Source organism: Callorhinus ursinus, unplaced genomic scaffold, assembly GCF_003265705.2.
Source record: "Callorhinus ursinus isolate GAN/ISIS: 27379988/994484 unplaced genomic scaffold, GSC_fseal_2.0 scaffold1, whole genome shotgun sequence".
Taxonomy (NCBI): domain Eukaryota; kingdom Metazoa; phylum Chordata; class Mammalia; order Carnivora; family Otariidae; genus Callorhinus; species Callorhinus ursinus.
Genome location: NW_027397063.1, coordinates 141,912,545 through 141,933,419, shown reverse-complemented (window position 1 = coordinate 141,933,419; position 20,875 = coordinate 141,912,545). Strand labels below are relative to the sequence as shown.

The following is a 20,875-nucleotide window of genomic DNA, read 5'->3' as shown; positions in this document are numbered from 1 at the left end:
GTGGTCGCTGGCCCCTCCCCCAGAGCCAAAGGTGACAGACTTGGGTATAACATGGACCACCCGTAAGTCATGGTTCATCGCAGATTGCCATGAGAAGTGAGGTACAGTGTGGATTTTATCCTGCTTTTCTGACTCCATGCCAGGTGATCTTGACCCAGACATGACGAGGCTGGGTGGATGCTGTTGGTGGCACACCCAGATCCTTTTTACTGTGCAGGTGCCAGGTCCCAGCTGCCGTTAGTGTCGGCTGCTAAGGGCTCGCAGCTGCCCCTCCTAGCATCTGGAGAACGGCCCTCGATCACAGGAGTCACCTGGCCTGGGAGGTTACACCCACCCCGGGGCGGCTCTCAGCCAATGACTGACTCATTTGGGGGAGAAAAAGGCCAGCCCCCTTGTCTCAAGTATAGGTAATTCCATGCTGCAGTTTGTGCTCCAGAGCCCCCATGTGAAATTAGGTGACTCTCCCCAAGACCACAGTCTTGCTCAGCATCTTCCCTGCCCCATCCTCCTTCCTTGGCCCCCTGCTCCCCATGGCATCCCTTGATGAACCACCTGAATCCCCATCAGAGACTGCTTCCAGGGACACCGACATGAGAGGCTACACGTCTTAGACCTCACATCCTGTTTGTTCATTCTTAGATCGCCTCGCTAGGCAGTCTGATTCTTTTTTAGGAATGTGAGTTTTGAGAGGAAGCTAAATCCAATGTGTTTAGCAGATATCAGTGGGGGAAAAGAGTTGTCAATGGACTTTTAATCTGCCCTCTTGGAATTGGAGGGTTTTTGGGGTTTTTAAAAACCAGGCGTGTGGAGTGATATGTAGGAGGTTCCTTCAGGTGGTGAGAGGGATCTTGTGTCATTCATTCATTTATCTATCTAAGAGAGAGCACGTGAGCAGGGGGAGGGGCAGAGGGAGAAAGAAAATCTCAAGCTGACTCTGCGCTGAGCATGGAGCCCGGTGCAGGACTCGATCTCACGACACTGAACCAAGAGTCAGAAGCTCAACCGACTGAGCCACCCAGACACCCCAGGATTTTGTGTCTTTAGGATTACTTCTGGTTGCTTTGTCCCTGGGACTTTGTTTTTAAAGAGGGCTCTGCAGACACAAGGGATTAAAGGAGAGGGGCTACCCTGGTGAGAGATGGCTTTCACTGCAAAGGTCCTGAATGGTGGGGGACTGAAAGCAGTTACAGTCCTTCGTACATGAGGGAACACATGAACTCAGTAATCAGTCTTCCTTGCCGGGGGTACTGGGCTCTTTTTAAAGAATGTTTTCTGTGATAATGAAATTTGAACAAGAGATGAATGCCATTGTTTCGGTTGACAGTTGTGTTTCTTCAAGAGAAAAAAAAATGAATTGTTCCTTTTGTTTCTTTCTTCTTGTGTGGAAGAATACATAAAATTTAACCTTCTAAGCCAAGAAGATTCTCTAATGCACCTCCTTGGCCCGCCTTCCCAGGGTCATCAGTTTTAAAGATGGCTCATTGTTCGTCTAGGGACAGTGGAATTGAGGTGAAGGAAATCCACAGCAGTTGCAAATATCTTATTATACACCTTCCAGAAATGACATTCTTGTCTTTTCTCTCTCCACCAGTATCATTAAAGCAGCCCCTCGCCCTCCCCTTCCCACAGGACAGAGGCTCTAACCTGGGTCCATATCCCCTTAGTGATCTGTGCATAGAGTTCACAGAGTCTGTGAACCTGAATAGGAAAACAATCTTTATTTTTACTAACTTCAAACTGAAATGTAGCATTTTATTTGATTATGAATGTAGACAACAAAGCATAGGAATATTAGCAGGACCTCTGACTGTCACAGGTAGAAATCACTGATGTTTTCCTATCAAGTTACAATGTTGCAGATATTTCAAAATGTGATTTACATTCATCCCTACTTCAGAGTTATGGTAGTTACTAAACCCACTGCCAAATCTTATTACTTAATGTTATAAAAGAAAGAACACATATTACTAAACCATACATTTTAAAAAATGTAATTATATTTTTGTGTGATTGGTTTCTTTGTAATCTGATTTTTCATTTTATGCATTTTAAAACATTATTTTGATAAGGGGACCATTCATTTCAGGAGACCACCAAGAGCATCTAGTGACACAAAAACAGGCTAAAAACCCCTGTTCAGAAATCTTTCCTGATTATGGAAAAAGATACATGCTGGAGAAGCAAATGTTTTGCCTTGTTAACAGGAGTAGACAGAAGATTTTTATTATAATATGCAGAACTGGGATCTCATTATAAAGCTGTTGTCATGTTATATTTTTCTTTTTTTAATATAAGACCAAACTTAGAAACCACTGAAGGAAGTGTTTCCCTGACTCTCTGGATCCTAGGGTCTATAATATACTGATTAAAAAGTATACATTCGTTCCTTGTTCTTCGTTTATTAAAGACACAGGTAACTATCCATAAAAACTTTGATGAGCTCAAGAAAACTGGTACTTCAGGCCCAAAGCAGAGAAACTGGGCTGGGGGTGAATGTGGTAGCGGACAAATGAGTGCATTCATGGTTATTCAATGTGCTATGTCAGCCGTGTGTATTCTTGTTTCTACCTTCAAGGAACTCCAGGGGACCCAGGCGGGCAGAGCTGTTTTCTCCGTGGCTCTTCACCTCACAGGAAAAACAGTTCCAAACCGGGGAGGCTTGTAATTTCAACACATTTTATTGTCTGTGACCATTTGTGTCCCCCATTTGCTTCTTGAGCTTGAAGCAGGGAAAAGTTATGGCCACAACCAACTTACTTGTCAGGGGACCACAGTGGCGCTGCTGATTTGGGTTCTCTTGAGTTATCTGGCCTGCCATCTTCCGTGAAATGCAGATCAACTTCTTGCATTTTGGGTATGTGGTGGCCAGGTTTCAGGAGCAGCTGATGATACATCACTGCACACCATCCTGTCTTATGACATCAGACCTCTGAGCAGCGTGCAGATTTTGGGAATTCCTTTGTGCCCTCCCCCCGCCCCAGAAGTATTCTTTGTCTTTAATCCAGTTGTTACAGTGAGTGGACCTGATTTGTTCCAGATGTCCTAAGATTTAGTGATTCCAGAAACTACTAAAGAAAAGGCTGATGAGGATTTGAATTCCTCTGTTAGCTGAGAACCAGCAGTTCTTTTCACAGTTAAACAGATGGGGGCGGGGGGAGGGCGGACCCTCTGGCTTCTCATGTTTGCCTTGTTAAGAAAAGGATGACCATTGAAGCAAATACTGATTCTACCACTCCATGAGTTATTAAATGAACCAGATCTAGGACCAAATTGATGCTAGCCAAGTCAGGATATAGGCATACCACATATTTTTGTGAATTATCTGAATGTTGCTAGGGAAACCACTATTTGGGCTCACATCACCTCAGTAAACGCTTTTCTCTCACTTTATGAGCATAAAACTGGCCCAGGTGGGTACATTTGAGGGAGATAGAGGTATTTCTGGCTTCATATAAGTGGTTTTCAAACCAGAAACTCAGTCCCAGGAATCATTCTGGTGACCCACTATAAACTTTAATTGATGTGCCTTACAGAGGTGCCTCATGATCTCTATCTGGAGTTAATAACCATATGGATCTGTTTTGCATGATTAGAAGGGGTTTATAAAGCATGGTGAGATGTGAAGCACGTCTCAAACTATATGGCATCATAACCCACTTTTGGAAATGTTTAAAACCTACATCCATATAGTGTGTTCTGGTTTGATGATAGTGTTTCTGGTTGATGCAGCATTTGAGAATACAAACAATATGAATATCAAAACCACTTAAAGTTATGGATTTAAAACGAAAGAAGAAATTAAAGTAGACAGTTGCTGTTTAGATTTCCTTAAGTATATTTGAAAGTAGACACACGTCTGGATAGATGCTGGGAGGGTTCTGGGACAAGCCATGTAAGCACATCCTCCGAGGGATGCAGCCGAAGCCAAGACAGACAATGGAGGTGCGTGTCCAGGGAGACCAAAGGCAGGACAGCTGGAGGAGAGGCTGAGTGGTGGCAGAGGTAGGGCACGGACAGCTTTGAAGCAGGCTGCTCCCAGATGTGGCACTGGGTTTAAAAGCAAAATGTGTTGTAGGCTGTGAAATGCGAGGATCTTGAGCAGGTCAGCCTGAGGAACATCAAATGGGTTAGAGCAGGTGGTTCATGGCTGAGGCTGTGAACGGCAGGAGGTTGCCCGAGGCCTGGGTTTATGGGGGGCCGGCTGTAGGATCACCACAGGATAAGACTAACCATCAGGCAGAAGTAACAACTCCTATCATCCTAGAGTGTATTAAAGTATAAAACAAGATGAGATTTGATTTCTCTAATATATTTAGGATTGTGCCTTTTTGATACAATATACTTTTTGGATATTTCCTGGTAATTTTTTTTAGTAAAATAAATTCCTATTTGCCACAGTAGCTAGAACCTTATAAATCAGGAAACTTTAGTGATTTTTCACAGTGGTGAAAATTGGTATTTGGATTCTAAATTGTTTATCAATGAGATCTACAGGAATCCAAAGAATTAGGCAGTCACTAACTAAAATAAGCCAGCAAATCAAAACAATTTCCCATCCCTGTAGGAAAGAGAAATTTTCAGAGCTGATAATAGAACATTCCATGAGAACTTACTCCTTCGTAGTCCCTTGTTGTACTTCATGGTTTCCTTGTCCAGAGTTCTGTCACATGAGAATGGCCATCTTGGGGAAAGGATAGCTTCTCCGGCTTATTACAAGCTGAGAGAAACGGATCAGGAGTCTGAAAACATGGTGCACAACATTCAGTGTAATACCGAATTTGGTGAGGGCATTCATCCTGGCATCTTACCTCGAAAGGCTGAGGTTGGCAGCTTTATTCTTTGGAGACATAGAAATGTTGGGGTTTTGAGACTGGGTTTTCATAGGGTTTGGTCTAGATCCCTGATTTTCTATATAGAGGGGTTGCCTGTGTCACAGAGGAAACGCCTCCAGTCTGGCTCTTCTGTAACAAATCCAGGGGGCTTTGGCATAACCCTTGGAAGCAGCAGTAGGCTGGACTGTAAGAGCTTTCAGCCCCTAGAGGTGAACAGAGGCTGAGGCGTTAACACTCAGACAACATTCTGGTGTGAACCCCGTTGAGCCTTGGAAGTATGGACAGCTGGCTCCCCAGGCTGGGCAGCTGGGCGAAATCCCTCACAGAGCATGTGCCCTGCAGAAGTAGCCTCGGAAATTTGTGTCCATTGTCATCTGGACCTTCTCGAATTGGTCCCTGGTCACTCTCCAAAGTGGATTGCACTAGTGTAGCTCAGAAATATATACCCCACGGATTTTGCAAGAGGAGTGTCCTGGTTTTTCACCCCAATGGGTACTGGCTGTTTAGGGCAGGAGCAATATTCAAGATAGTTAACAACCTCTACAGGATCGGCGTGGCTACCTTGAAGAGCCGTTGCTGGTCACGGGCAACCAGGACAGTGCCCCTGGTGTAACCCCCCAGCGGGCACCAACCCCCCACCCCCGTAAGGGGGTGTGTTCTTTCACCCATACTACATTTGCCAGGACTGTTAGGCCTGCGTGGGCTGGAACCATCCATGGAAGTGGAGCCTGTGGTACCTGAGATGGGTCCTTATAATAGTGGCTCAGGAAGGGGAATGTGCTGGGCCAGGATCGCAAGGGGTAGGGTGGGGTTTCTTTAGGGCCTTGGGCCCTTGCCAGGCGTTCACGGGTAAGAGGATTAACTGAGCTGATCTGCCAGCGACAGGCCTCGCTCACTGGGTCATGCTTCCATCTATAAAACTGGAGTAAGATCCCCCAGCAGGCCCTTTGTAACAGCTCCCAGCTCCCGCTTGTGCATCTCTGCTTGCGCTGCCTTCCACATAGCAGGCTGAGGCGCCGGGGAGAGACCCTTCCTCCCAGCAGCAGCCCTTGACCATGGCCTACGGGACTCACATGTCAATACTTCCCTCACCTCACAGATGGGATAACTCTGAGGTGAACGTTCTGTAAGTTCCCAGAAACTCCAGCAAGGTGAAGCTGCAGGTGTCCACAGGGGTGACGGACTTGATGTCACATCCTTTTTTGGTTGCCTGGCCCTCCATGTCTCACTCCACCTCTCACCTACTGGTGTTTCCTGGGACCACCTCCCGAATAAAGGACTTGTTTGTTCTCAGACTTGCCTCAGGGTCCGCCTCTGACAGGGCCAGGCTGAGACCTTCCCCATTGCCAAGGTCCACGTGGCTGGCTTCCTTGTCTCCCATGTCACATGTAACCAGTGAGGCCTACCTGCACCGTGCACAACTTTGGGCATCCGATTTCGGTGAAACCTAAAATTACGGGGGGGGGGGGGGAGGGATGCACACACGTGGAACACCTTTTCCTGATATTTCATAATGTTTATTATGGTGTTTTACAAGCAAGTGGGTTTTACGAGCTAAGCATTATCAATTTTATTTTTTAAATTTTATTTTTACCCAAATGTATTTTATTTTCCCTAAATCTCTACTTTGCAAGTGACATGAACAAATATGTACCGCTGAAGATGAATTATAAATCAACCATGCTGTTAAAAGTAAAATACATAGAATTTACTGAAAGTCTAGGACAGTCCTGGCCAGTAAGCCACATATTCAATTAAAAATCTTCCAATAGGGACGCCTGGGTGGCTCAGTCAGTTAAGCGTCTGCCTTCGGCTCAGGTCATGATCCCGGGGTCCTGGGATCGAGCCCCACATCAGACTCCTTGTTCAGTGGGAAATCTGCTTGTCCCTCCCCCTCCTGCTCCCCCTGCTTGTGCTCTCTTTCTCTCTCTGACAAATCTTAAAAAATCTTTAAAAAAAAATTTCCGATAGTTACACTGAAGAATTAAAATGAAACAAATGGTTGAAACAAATAATATTTAACATATTTAAAAAATCACTTAAACATGTAATTAATATGAAAATGGTGATTGAGGTTTTTACATCCTTTATTTTATTGTACTAAGTCTTAGAAAGCGAATGTATTTTATACTTAATTCAGAGCTGCCACATTTCAAGTGCTCCAAAGCCACATGTGCCTAGTGCCTACTGCGTTAGACAGCACAGGCCTGGAACATGACCTTCAGAGTTGTCACACCCAATAGGCGAGGGAGCCAAGGTAATTATACCCCAGTCACCATCAGTCATTGGTTAAGGGCTGCTCCAGGGCAGTCAGGGACTTTATTCTTTGGCACTCTGCTGGCCTGCCGAGAAAAGTCCTCCAGCAAAAGAGGGGGATGCTGGCAGATGGAATTGCAGGCTGCAGTGATAAGACCCTAGGGGACAGGGTAGAACCCCCTATAGCCTACTGCATTCTGTAATACTTTCAATTTGGTGCCTGTTATTTACTAATTGCTTGCACTACTACCTGGCATCGGTGACTCAAGATAATAGTTAAGTTCACTGGTCTAGAGGATCAACCCAAAGTGAGACATTCGAGATTCATGGGAATCTGGATGCATCCAACATCTTCTTGCTTCCCATTCATCTCACTGCCAAGGATGTGCTGTTCCTGCTCCTTTCTGTATTATTGGAGTCACCTCCATCCTTTTACCTATTTATTTTCTTCTATGACTGAAATCTACCTCGTTTCCACCCCTGTGTTCCTCATTCTTTAAGGTGGGGCTCAATTCCTACCTCTCTCAGGAACCTCTTAGTCAGTCTACAGTGATTTCTTTCTCTGAATTCTTTTTGCACCTTATTCTGTACCTGGTATTTGGTACAACTCATCTTATCAGCTTTGTGGTTATATGTCCTTCACATCTTAATCAATTTACGTGGTACTTTTGTGCATATCCCTTCTAGGAAGATAGCGATGCGCAACTGTGGTTTTATGGTTTTATCATGTTTGTGATTTTAAGCACTAATCATCCAAAAACTCTGATACTTGTCAACAAAGTGCCAAGAAGGGGGTTGCCCAACTGAGCTGCTGAAGGCATCCGGAATCATCCTGAACACCTCCACCAATTTCAAGGAAAACTGTCAAGAGGAAAATAAGCATTTCAGATAGCTTTTGTAAAGAAATGGCACCTCCCAATATTCTAAGTATTCTAAATGCTAAGAAGGCAAACACAATTTCATTTCTCATCTTTTTTTTTTAAAGATTTTATTTATTTATTTATTTGAGATAGGAGAGAATGAGAGATAGAGAGCACGAGAGGGAAGAGAGTCAGAGGGAGAAACAGACTCCCTGCCGAGCAGGGAGCCCGATGCGGGACTCGATCCCAGGACTCTGGGATCATGACCTGAGCCAAAAGCAGTCGCTTAACCAACTGAGCCACCCAGGCGCCCTCATTTCTCATCTTATTATAGCCAAATAAGCTGTATGTGAATTTTAGTCCATTTAACTGCATGTTTCTGTACTTTAAGAACACTGGGAGCAGAGGGAGGAGCACCAGACTGCCCACGGGAGTTGGGAGGGCTGCCTTGCTTCACCACTGTCTGCTGAGCAGCCACACGGACGCGAGATTCACTCTCTGGCCTTTAACTGCAAAATGATGACTCAAGCGAGCCCCATCCAGCTGTCCAATTCCATTTCTGATTTTATGGTGTCTGCCCATTTGTAAGAATAGGAAGCATTGTCTGTGATTTTAGATTGCAGTGGCTATAATTTATATCCTTGCCTTAATGCACACCGTTGAGGATATCTGTGATTTGTTGGATGCTGGATGGTTACTCAGGAATGCTGCCCCCAATTTTGACATTTGTCCTAGGGGAGAATATGATCTGCTTCACAATGTCCTTTTTAGTATGATTTCCATGAATGGAAAAACTAAGGATTGCCTCTGTGTGTGTGTGTGTGTGTGTGTGTGTGTGCACGCGCGTGTGCACATGCACATCTATATAATCAGGCTTAGCAACACTTTTGTTGACAGGGCTGTCATCCCATTATTGTAGGACTCATGGTTCACCCCGTCAGTAATACCTTGCTAAATACTCCCCACCCTTCCCCCCACTGCCCTCTGAAGAATCCCTTCTTGGTGCTCTCATAGCATAAGGGACCTCCTGCGGATGTTTCTTCATCCCTCTGGGTCAGCACTACACACATGTTGATGTCAACTCATGTCCTATGTGTTTGCCTCCTCCATTAGACTGTGAACTCCTAGGGGTCTGGCACCTGTATCCCTCGGTACCTAAGTCGAGAAGGTAGTTTTAAAAAGTAATGGATGGACGGATAAATGACTAGAAGGAAGGGAGGGAGAAGGGGGGAGATGAAAGAATGAAGGCGGGAAGAAAAAACATGGATGGATTTGGCTGCCCTATACTATTATCCTAGCCGTCATTATCAGATACAGTTGTGGGTGGCAAATATAGCATCAGTAATAATAATGGTATGACAAGTTTTTAAAACTCAAATACGGTGGACTAGAATGCACTTGATTAACGCCTGTATTAGCATCCTTTACTCAGGCTAGATTAAAGCTAACAGCAAAAGAAAATAAAAGTATTACATTTTATGGAAGGTAGGTTATAACCACAAATTATTTACATAAGGTCACAGCTTTTATCTTTAAGACTTACGGAAAATCTAAAATGATCAAATGGATCATTAATTGTTAAACACCATTGAGCTACTTTAGTTTCTTCCCTTAGCATCTTCTCAAAAAATCATCTGCATAAAACTGCTTATGAGACCGTAGAGGGGAAAGAATTTGGTGGCCTCAGTCGTTCAGCATATGGTGGCTGATATGGAAATGTATTGCATCTCCCCAGTGAGGACTTTTGAGTGGTACACACACTGAATGCACGGTGATGAGTGAGATCAGAGAAGGGTTCTTCAGTGGCGCTCGGGCACCACGTGGCTACCTACATGACAGTAGTGACATTGAATCAGCACTAAACTTAAGTATAAGCCCAACATATCCCAGAAACAGCTGCTATAAGATGTATTAGGGCAGTTGTATTGGTCATTTTTCATAACAAATGAGCAGTGTATTTCCAGCAGGCTGTATGTGTGATATGAGATACACTTTATAGAAACTATACAACTTGTATTGTATGTTGACTGTTAGTAACACTTTTTGTATAAAAATACACCAGTGAGTGGTGTACGAAGTAATATGACCCATTTAAAAGATTGCACAAGCAAATTAGAATTAATGGGAAATTTTCTCAGGGAACAAGATTCTCTGAGAATGAGAAGGGTAGTTCTTTAATAAGGAAGCACCGGTGGGATATTTGGCGAAAACCCCTATGCCCAATTGTCTTGCTCTTTCAGTCTTGACAGAGAGGTTGGTCTCCGTGGAGTTCTGTTCTTTCTAGATGTCATTAAAAGATTTTTCTTGCCAAAGCCCACCCCAACTGAGATGGAGTTTACATAAGAGCTGTGGCTCAGACAACCTTCATGCCAAAGGAAGTTGGGCACGACCTTGGGCACTAGCTCCAGCTCAGCCCCTACATGGCTTGGTGACCTTGACCAAAGTGGGTTCCCCTTTGGGCAGTGAGTGGGGAGGTGGGCTCATTGCTTCCAACTGTAAAACACAAAGGTTGAGCTGAAGAACTGTCGTGGGAATGTTGGGCATGTTCATTCATCCATTCCATAAGGGTTCACCGAACACCTACTATGTGCCTGGCCCAAGTCTGTCATCGAGGGTTCACTGATGAGCAAAACCACAGCAGGGTCCTTGCCCCCTGGGAATTAGATTTTAATAGGGAAGAGGTGTTTCTTAATCAAATAACCACACAAATAAATGTGTCATCCCAACCTTGGTAAGTGCTGGGAAGTGTTGGTGGAGCACATGGGGCTGGAGGGGCTCATAATAGGGAGATTTATTTCCCCCAGGAGGGAGATCAGAAGGGGCCCACGACGGACGGGGTGGGACTTTGAAGGCATAGTCGGTGCTGCTTTCTAAGCCCAGCACAGTTCCTTGGCCAGCCACCTTATCTCGGCTTCTCCAACTCCTTGCCTCTAAAAATGGGACTAACGTCAGGAACGGCTCACGGTGTTGTAAGGTTTCAGAAAGATGACATGTTTCAAAGCACCCAGCACCAGGCAAATTACATTTCGTTTCATTTCTAAGAATAGCTTTGGAAGCAGGGACGTACTGTTTCATACATAGGTCTTCAACTGTGGAGAAAGAGTGAAAACAGCTTTGAGGCGCCCCTTTTTAAGGAAGTCTGATGGTTCACATTCCACCCTGGAAGGTGCCTGGCTTCCCTTTGTCATGGAGCCATGTTAGAATCACTTGACTCTGAAAGCCCAGGAACAATCTTGCTGCCTGATTTAGTGAAAGAAGCCCGAGTTCTGGGTGCTGGAGAAGGTTAGACATCCAGGGCCTGCACCCTTGCCATTTACATGTGGGGAAGGGAGGCTGATCACAAACAACAAAATTGGAACAAGGAGTCAGCTCCCTACCCCACAGTCCTGTGCTTTTCTGTATCATCTCCCTATGTTCCATTTGGAAACTATGGATAACTTTCCGATGCGACTGGGCTACTTTCATCTTTCTCAAGAGAAAGCAAGCTTAGCACGCCCTCGTAACTCCTCAAGGCCCAAGGATTACTCCTGTAATCTTACAAAAGCAAACAGGAGGACAGAAATAACCCATCAATTGTTTAAAATTAAAATGGCCAACAATAATAAATAACTGCCACAATAGCTTGAGGTCAGGGTCTTAATTTATTGGAGGCCATTCAAGAATTTGAAGCTTTTCTCTAAGTTAATTTTTCACATCTTGTTTGGATCCTTAGAGCTCTTGCTTCCAAAAGCAAGGCCATCAGATCTCTCATTGCACATGTTATTCTTGCTGATGCGCCAGGGCGTGCAGGAAAGTGAGGTCTTTTCTTCATGGATGGGGAATGAGGATTGCTCCTCCCACAGCAATCTGTATTTCAAAGGATTATAGCCTACTGAGATTTTGGATATTTCTCTTCTCTTTCATGCTCTATTCGCTGTACTAATGGTCGCAAACAACAATAAACATGTGCTGGTTAATTTAAGCAGAAAAGGAATTTATTGGAAGGATGTGGGCTGGTTCATAGCATAGGCAGGGAGCCTGGAGAACCAACATGGACAGGAAACAAGGGAGACCAGGCTGAGCTCAGGATTCCACCTTTGGGCTCTCAACACCTCTGTAGCCACCTCAGGTGATCTCAGAGGGCACTGGTGTCTTTGTGCAACCCTCAAAATTCGTGGTCCTGGTTGGGAGCATCTGCTCACCATCCTGAGGCCCCTGACTATGCTTAGATCACATGGCTGCCTATAGTCAGGTGCCCACACTTCAGCTATCAAGAGGCGGGGAGACGGAGGGCCTACCCCCTTTCTTCTGACGTGCCCCTCCCACCTATCTTGAGATTCCCCCCAAACAGAAAAGGGTCAGGATGCTGCGCAGCCAAAAATACCAACTGTCCATCACATAAACCCTGATAAGCGTAATCACATCATCCATTAACTGGTTGGCCAATCCAAGATTGGCTACCACTGTGAATCTGTTTTGTCCCCAGCCCACGTCACATAATAGTCATCCATCTCATGTGATCTTCATCATTGTCATCATCCCCATCGTCCTTATCCCCTTGTCATCCTGCTGATGGCCCGCTCACTCCCCCACTTTCCTGGGCTGCCATTTCCCTTTTTCTCTTCGCCCCTCAAACAATCCCTCCTCCTCCTTCACAGTCAAACAATCACTCCTTCCCCGTCTTTGACCCTACTTCTGTTTCAGTGCAAAATGGAAGCAATCACTAAGGAACCGCTGCTTTGTTTCTAACACCCATCTACTAACACGTCGGTACCATTGGCTCTAGTTTCTCACCTTGTGCTAGCTGAGGCCAGCCCCTCCATTTGTTCACCAGGCCATCCAGCAGTTGTTCCGCGGCATGTCATTAATTGTTCCCTCTGGGTACCTCCCTCTCATGCTCATGCAAATGTGCTATGATCATTTCCATCTTCAAAACAAAACAAAACAAAACATGTATTTGAGCTCTTTCCGACTTTCCTCTTGTGATTGAGTTCTAGTTTCAAAGCATTGTGGTCCGAAAACATGCAGGGAATGATCCCAGTCTTTTGGTACCGGTGGAGACCTGATTTGTGACCTAGGATGTGCTCTATTCTGGAGAATGTTCCATGGGCACTAGAGAGGAATGTGTATTCCGTTGCTTTGGGATGGAATGTTCTGAATATGTCTGTGAAGTCCATTTGGTCCAGTGTGTCGTTTAAAGTCTTTATTTCTTTGTTGGTCTTTTGCTTAGATGATCTGTCCATTTCAGTGAGGGGGGTGTTAAAGTCCCCTACTATTATTGTAGTGTTCTCAATGTGTTTCTTTGATTTTGTTACTAATTGCCTTATATAATCGGCTGCCCCCATGCTAGGGGCATAGATATTTACAATTGTTAGATCTTTTTGTTGGATAGATGCTTTAAGTATGATATAGTGCCCTTCCTCATCTCTTATTGTAGTCTTTGGTTTAAAATCTAATTTGTCTGATGCTCGGCATTGGGGAAATCCAAATCAAAACCTCAATGAGATACCACCTCACGCCAGTCAGAATGGCTAAAATTAACAAGTCAGGAAACGACAGATGTTGGTGAGGATGCGGAGAAAAGGGAACCCTCCTACACTGTTGGTGGGAACGCAAGCTGGTGCAGCCAGCCACTCTGGAAAACAGTATGGAGGTTCCTCAAAAAGTTGAAAATAGAGCTACCGTATGACCCAGCAATTGCACTACTGGTTATTTACCCCAAAGATACAAATGTAGTGATCCAAAGGGGTACATGCACCCCAATGTTTATAGCAGCAGTGTCCACAATAGTCAAACTATGGAAAGAGCCAAAATGTTCATCAACAGATGAATGAATAAAGAAGATGTACACACACACACACACACACACACACACACACACACACACACACACACACACACTGGAATATTATGCAGCCATCAAAAAAAACCCCAAGATCTTGCCATTTGCAATGACGTGGATGGAACTGGAGGGTGTTATGCTGAGTGAAATAAGTCAGAGAAAGACATGTATCATATGACCTCACTGATATGAGGAATTCTTAATCTCAGGAAACAAACTGAGGGTTGCTGGAGTGGTGGGGGGTGGGAGGGATGGGGTGGCTGGGTGATGGACATTGGGGAGGGCATGTGCTATGGTGAGTACTGTGAATTGTGTAAGACTGCTGAATCACAGACCTGAACCTCTGAAAGAAATGATACATTATGTGTTAAAAAAGAAGAAGAAGAAGAAGAAGAAGATAGAAGGAAGGGAAAAATTAAGGGGGTAAATCGGAGGGGGAGATGAACCGTGAGAGACTGTGGACTCTGAGAAACAAACTGAAGGTTCTAGAGGGGAGGGGGATGGGGGATGGGTTAGCCTGGGGATGGGTATTAAAGAGGGCACGTATTGAATGGAGCACTGGGTGTTATGCACAAACAATGAATCATGGAACACTACACCAAAAACAAAACAAAATAAAATAAAACAATTGCCTTGAGCTCACTCCCCACTCCCGGCTCTCATGCTATTTCTCCACTCCCCTTTACAGAAAAACTCCTCCAAAAGTTGAGTGTCCTCACTGTTTCCATTTATTCTACTCCTCCGTCTCTTAAGCCAATTCCAAGCTCTCATCCCTATCACTCCACTTACGCAGCTCTTTTTGAGATCACCAGTGACCTCCAGGTGGCTAATTCCAGTGGCCAATCCTAAGTCTTCATGTTGTTTTGGCCTGTCTGCCACACTTGACAAAACTGATTACTCCTTCCTTGGAACATGTCTTCTGTGGCCACTTAGATACCATCTCTCTTGGTTTTCCTCCTACCTCCCTTGTCATGCTTTCTCTTCTCCTCCTCACCTGCAGCTCCTAAGTGTGAGACCTCTTCTCTCTACTCATTCCCTAGTGATCATATCCAGTCCATCCCAAATGTGTGTCTCCGGCCTAGACCCTCTTGTAAGACTTAAGCATCCAGCTGTCCAACACCTCTTCTTAAAGATCCAATAGGCACTTGGATTTTTTTCTGCTGAACCTTCTGTACTCTTTCCCATCTCAACGAATGACAACTCTTCCCTTCCAGTTGTTGAAGCTAAAATCCTTGCAGCTGTCTCGGGCTCCTCTTTTTCTCTAATACCCCTCGCCCAATCGGTCTGTGAGCAAAATCTTGGCATAACCTTGGAAACACATCCAGAACACGACCTCACTCTTCTCTCTGCTTCAGCTTCAACCGCTGTGGTCTGAGCTGCCTCCTGGATTATTGTGAGAGCTTCCCAGCCAGGCTCCCTGCTTTCCCTCTGACCACGCACTCCACAGACCGTTCACATCACAGGCAGCGTGAGCCTTCAGGTGTGGAAGTCAGGTCACACCACTCCTCTGCTCAGAGCCCCGCGGGAGTTTCTTCTCAGAGTCCAACAAAGGTCCTTGTGATGGCCCTGCAGTGCCCCATATGATCCGTCTGTCCCCAGTCCCTTTGCCTCTCTGAGCCTATTTCCTCCCACGTTCCCCCTTGCTCACTCCTCTTAGCCACTCTGGCATCCTTGCCAATCCTTGAACGTGCCACGCATGACTTTCCCTTTGCTAGATCCCGGGCATCTGTGTATCTTGCTCCTTTTTTTCCTTCACATTTCTACTCAGAGTCCACCTCATCAGTGAGGCTTCCCCAGCCAGCCTATTTAAAATTGCAGCCCACTCTCCCTCCAAATCTGGCATTCTCCACCCTTCTTACCCTTTGTGAGTTTTCTCCATAGCTCTTATCACAATCTGACCTGTACGTTTGCTGCTTGGTGTATGTGTTTTCTGTCTCTCTGAAGCTGTAAGAAGGCAAGAACTCTGTTTTGTTCACGGGTCTCTCTTCTAGCACAGAGAGTAGTCATGATTGGCATGTAGTAGGTACTCAAAGACATATGAATGAATACATGGCCAAATTCCATGTGTATGGTATTAAATATCTTATAATTTTCTGAGATTGACGTGAGCCCCAGCAGACCCTAGCAAGTTAGGCTGCTAGATGAGGAAACTGAGGCCCAGGGGAGCTCACTGATTGCCCAAGGATGCATTACTGGTTAATGGGGTTGCTGGAACTTGTAGTTCTGACCCCAGTGCAGTTTCTGCCCCCAATCCTCAGCTACCCTCTGATGCCTCATATTATGTTAGTGAAAACTTCAGGGCATTCATTGTTGTTCACTTGTCATTGCAGTGTTGATGGAAAAACCCCCTATCTAGCTTTGGGGGCTGTGAAGAATATCTCCCTAAACATCTCCATCTCAAACCTCGGGGATGATGCTTATGATGCCAACGTGTCCTTCAACGTTTCCCGGGAGCTCTTCTTCATCAACATGTGGCAGAAGGTAAGGAAGGCACCCCTGAAAGAGAGTCTTTGTTCCATCGGGTGCATTTTCTGACTTTGATCATAGCTTGCAGTGTGCAGTGATTCTGCAGAGACTGTTTTACTATGTGGGGTATCATTTGGAACTATGAGAATTTTTTCCTCCTGGACTTAGGAGGTGTGTTGGAGCAGTACCCATCTCTAACATTGTCTCCCACCGTTTCTCTCTCTTATGGAACCCTCTCCCTACCGTTTAATGTCTGACCCCTTCTCCGAACACTCATGTGTTCTAGAGAATTCCAGTTTTATGTCAGTAGTTGTGAATAACAAGATAAGAAATGAGGACAGATCACTGCTTATTATGCTTGTTATCACCCCTGGTGCACTTGATGTTTTCCATTAGGGGGTCACGTATGTCAGCCTGTGCTTTGACATGTTTGTTTATGATATATTTGAGTGAATTGAGGAAATTAAATTATTTTCATGAACTGAGTGAGTTATTTTAGCACGAATTCATGTATTTGAATAAATTAAAGTTTAAGTAGAATGACTCTGAAAGGAAAAAGGAGTTGGTGGTATTCTCTCCTGTCCCATAATTCAACTCAACAAACCACCTATAGGAAGAAAAAAAGAATGAATCTCCAGAAGGCAACAGGAATGAGTGGGCTCAGACAGACCTCACCCTCCCTGGTGGTTGTTCTGACTCTTGACAGCAGTTTTGAAGGCAATTCTTGCAGCTTTTCCAAGTGTTTACAACACGGAACTGCAGTGCCTTGATGTCTGTGTTAAAGGGAGCTAAGATCACTTTCTGAGGAACAGCTCTGCTCTGCCCACAGATGAGCACTTGGTGCACCTTCAAGCCAGTGGGCAAACTTTTGTTCAGACACAGATCCTGGCAGGCTCAGCAGTTTTGTTTTGGTTTTTTTTTTTTTTAAGATTTCATTATTTATTTGAGAGAGAGAGAATGAGAGAGAGCACGAGAGGGAAGAGGGTCAGAGGGAGAAGCAGACTCCCCGCTGAGCAGGGAGCCCGATGTGGGACTCAATCCCGGGACTCCAGGATCATGACCTGAGCCGAAGGCAGTCGCTTAACCAACTGAGCCACCCAGGCGCCCAAAGCTCAGCAGTTTTGATAGGATTATACCAACCTTGCCCAGCTTAGGGGGCAAGTGAAGCCTATAGAGCGATCTGTAATGGTCACACTCCAAGAACTTTACAAGAGTTTATCTCAGACTCTCTGCTGCTTAATAGCTTTTAGGAGCCCCAGGGTTGGGGAGGCCACAAAAGCAATCAAGAAGGACTGTGAGAAAGGCATGCTTCCCATCTGTCTTCTACACCCTAAAAATTGTCCTGGTTTAAGCCCAGTCAAGAGAGAACCAAATATCTACAAGGTTCTAGTATCTCTGGCCCCACATAGAATCTCGTTTACAGAATTTCCTGTGCCATGATGCCATCTTCCTGTAGGGGGTGGCAGGAAAGGGGCTCACTCAAGGACAGCTGTAAAACTCATCTCTGTGGTAACTGAAAGGATGGGGTTGGTGACTGGGTCATCACGTTGCAGATTCCTCTCACTTAGGACCTATGGGAGAAATTTCTCTCTGGTCTCAAAATTAGGAATAGCTGTGCTTTCCCTGAGTACTTTGGCTTATTTTTATCTGGAGGCACAGTCATCCCTTGTGACCAGGCTTTGCTCTCTCTGTTGTCTGCTAGAAAGTTCTGAGCTGGCCCCACTTGATATATAGGATTTGGTGGTAGTATATCACAAACTGTGTAGCTTCCTATGTATTACTCTATTTCCCTTCATCATAGTTTTCTTTTTAGCTTGGAGGCTGCATAATATTCTATCTTAAAGTATACAACGGATTACCCTCAAATTCTTACTATGTAGATACTTCATTCCGGTTTTATTCTCTTTAATACTGTGATGAATGAGGGCGCCTAGGTGGCTCAGTCCGCTAAGTGTCCACAACTTTTGGGTTCAGCTCAGGTCATGATCTCAGAGCCCTGGGATCAAGCCCCACATCAGGCTCCCTGCTCAGCAAGGAGTCTGCTTGTCTCCCTCTCCTTCTGCCTCTTCCTCTGCTCATGTTCTCTCTCTTGCTCTCTCTCTCTCTTAAATAAATAAATCTAAAAAAAATACTGTGATGAATGTTTTTCACAGAGATTGCTATGAACAAATGATTATATTTTTAGTCTTGTTAACTATTTCGGGGATGTAATGTAGCATTTGTTGACCACCTACTATATACCAGGGGTGTTACATACACTTCCCATCCCCTCCTGCATGCGACCTGGGTGCATCTGCCATACTGGAGGGATGCTGCAGGGAAGAAGTGGGGAAGTAGGATGAGGCGGGGAATAGGCTAAGGGTGTGTCATCATAAAAGGTAGCCTTGGTCTGATTAACAGGGTGGAAAGGGGTGGAGGGATGCCCAAGAGCACAGCAGAATTGTCTCCTCTTAAAGTGTCAGGAGAGCATCATTTCCACCCCTGTATCATATTGAGCACCTTGAGGTATGGGAAGTAGCCCCCCCAGGCATTCTGGATGAGGGGCTCTAGCCAGGTGAGGACAGTGTGCCTGAGACGACCACAGATATGTCATTAGCTACGATAGCTGATCATTTTCATCTCTGTTCCATTGAATCCCAGCAACTTTTGGCACAGGGAGCCCTAGTTTCAATTTTTCAGAAAGTTGACAAGGTATCAGGGGCTCTTCGGGACGTGGGAAGCTTTAGTGTGAGAAAGGCAGCAGGGCACAGAGACATCCCGTAGCCACCATGGGGGCAGGACCAACTAGAAAAACAATTAGGCAAAATGACCATCAATGTGGCAAGAGAAGGTAAAGAAACAAAAATTCCTCTCCCGTGACCACAACCACAACTCTAACCGGAGATGTAAATGGCATCACTCAGCCGAGAGCAAGATTCTCACAGCACCCAGATGGGTTGGTAAAGAGGAACCAGGAGAGCCCACTCACCCTGCACAGACCTAACAGAAACAACATGGACTCTACAAAAAGATTCTAACACAAAAACCAAGAAAAGTGCAATTCAGGGTACAGAAGGAAAGCATACCTTTTAGAAGGATTATTAATAGAAAACAAAAGTAAATTTTATTCTAGCCTCCACTTTTCTTGATTAAATTCAAGAAAAAAAATGAGCACAGCAAAAGATCAGATAGTAGAACGATAAGCTGGGATGAAAATGAATGAACTGAGAGGCAAACAAAAATAAAGGTTGTAGATAGGGTAAGGAAATATAATGAAACCAAGAAAGCAATGGCAGAATTAAAATGTGTTATCAGGAAAGAGCAGAATTAGCAGTATGGAAAATTGATTCATTGTTATACAGGGCACATTTGAGATGGTCTCTGAGAATTCAGAGAAAAAGAACAAAACAATGAAGAAGAATGACAGAACTATAGCTGTGGAAAGTGAAGACCGGAGAAATCGGCAAAGAGAAGTGGCTCCGTGATAGTTAGAAGACAGGAGTAGACAGCAAGGAAGGATCTCCATTCTCTTGACTGAGCTCTGCAAACGCCAGGCAAAAATATCGAGAGCACTTTACTGTCAACACACAGCTTCATGAGATTTTGAATTTGAAAAATATGAAAGTGATGCTACTGATACCTAACAGAAAACAAAGAAACCAGTGTTCCGTAGGCTTCTTTTCTGTAACAGTATTAAAAAGTCAGAGAACCAGGTTCTCTGGTGAATTAAGAATTCTATACCCACCCAACTTGCCCTCCAATGTGAAGACAAAATAAAGACATCCTTGAATATATGAGAAATCATAGAGTTTGTTAACTGCCCAGTTTGGATTTCCCCAAAAGCAGACCCCAACACAATGGTATAGGTACAGGCACTTTATCTGGGGAGTGATCTCAGGAGGCACTTGTGGGAGTGGTGAGTTTAGACAGGGAAAGGAGGAAAGACAGGACAGTGTGCCCTGATAAGCCGTGGGGAACTCGGGCTCTGTCCAGCTGCAGATCTTCAGAGAGATGGACGCTGTGGAGCACCCCTCACAATCACTCCCAGGGGTAAGGAAGCTGCTAGCGGATTTCTCCACCACCTCTTACCACACATCCACAGAGAATCACTCCAAGGGCATTCACTCCCTAGCACTTCCAGCCTTCTCTGGCTATGGGCCACCCTCCCTGGGGCGAGCAAACAACTCTGGCAGTGAGAAGTTGGAAGCCTTTGGCCTGGAGGGCACTGGCCTCAGGTGACCAACCCTCTGGTGGGTTCTAGGGAATGGGAGCAAGGCAACATCTGCTTCAGTGACTGTTAAAGCTTTAATAAGCATGAAACTGTTCCTGAGAAATAGGACACTTACAGATAAAGCACTCTGGAATACAGTCGTGGAATAAAATGTTAAGGCCAAATAAGCGTAGACATAAGCAAAAACAAATTTTGCAAGCATTTAAAATAGTAAGCACATGTAAAAAAATTATTGCCACAGTAAATACATAATTTTAAAACTTAATTAAAAAAATAAGCTTATAATATCAGTTATACCATAAAAATTTGAGAAGAAACTTAATCTCGTCACTCTTCCTGCCTCACATTCTTCAGAATGGAGTTTGGACTCCTCAGCTGTTCCCTGAGAGGCCATTCTGAGTGCATGCTTCCTGCCCTCCCTCTTCCCCAG

The 20,875-nt window shown here is 44.9% G+C and overlaps 1 protein-coding gene across 6 annotated transcripts in view; it reads left to right on the top strand.

Annotated features, from left to right (window-relative positions):
- Positions 1 to 20,875, top strand: part of ITGA9 (integrin subunit alpha 9) — a 339,913-nt gene that overhangs the window by 199,899 nt on the left and 119,139 nt on the right. For all 6 annotated transcript variants that reach the window (XM_073902077.1, XM_025884438.2, XM_073902092.1 and 3 more), the window contains exon 18: positions 16,100 to 16,250. In XM_073902077.1, the coding sequence (XP_073758178.1) occupies positions 16,100 to 16,250 (151 nt within the window). The remainder of the gene's footprint in view (positions 1 to 16,099; positions 16,251 to 20,875) is intronic.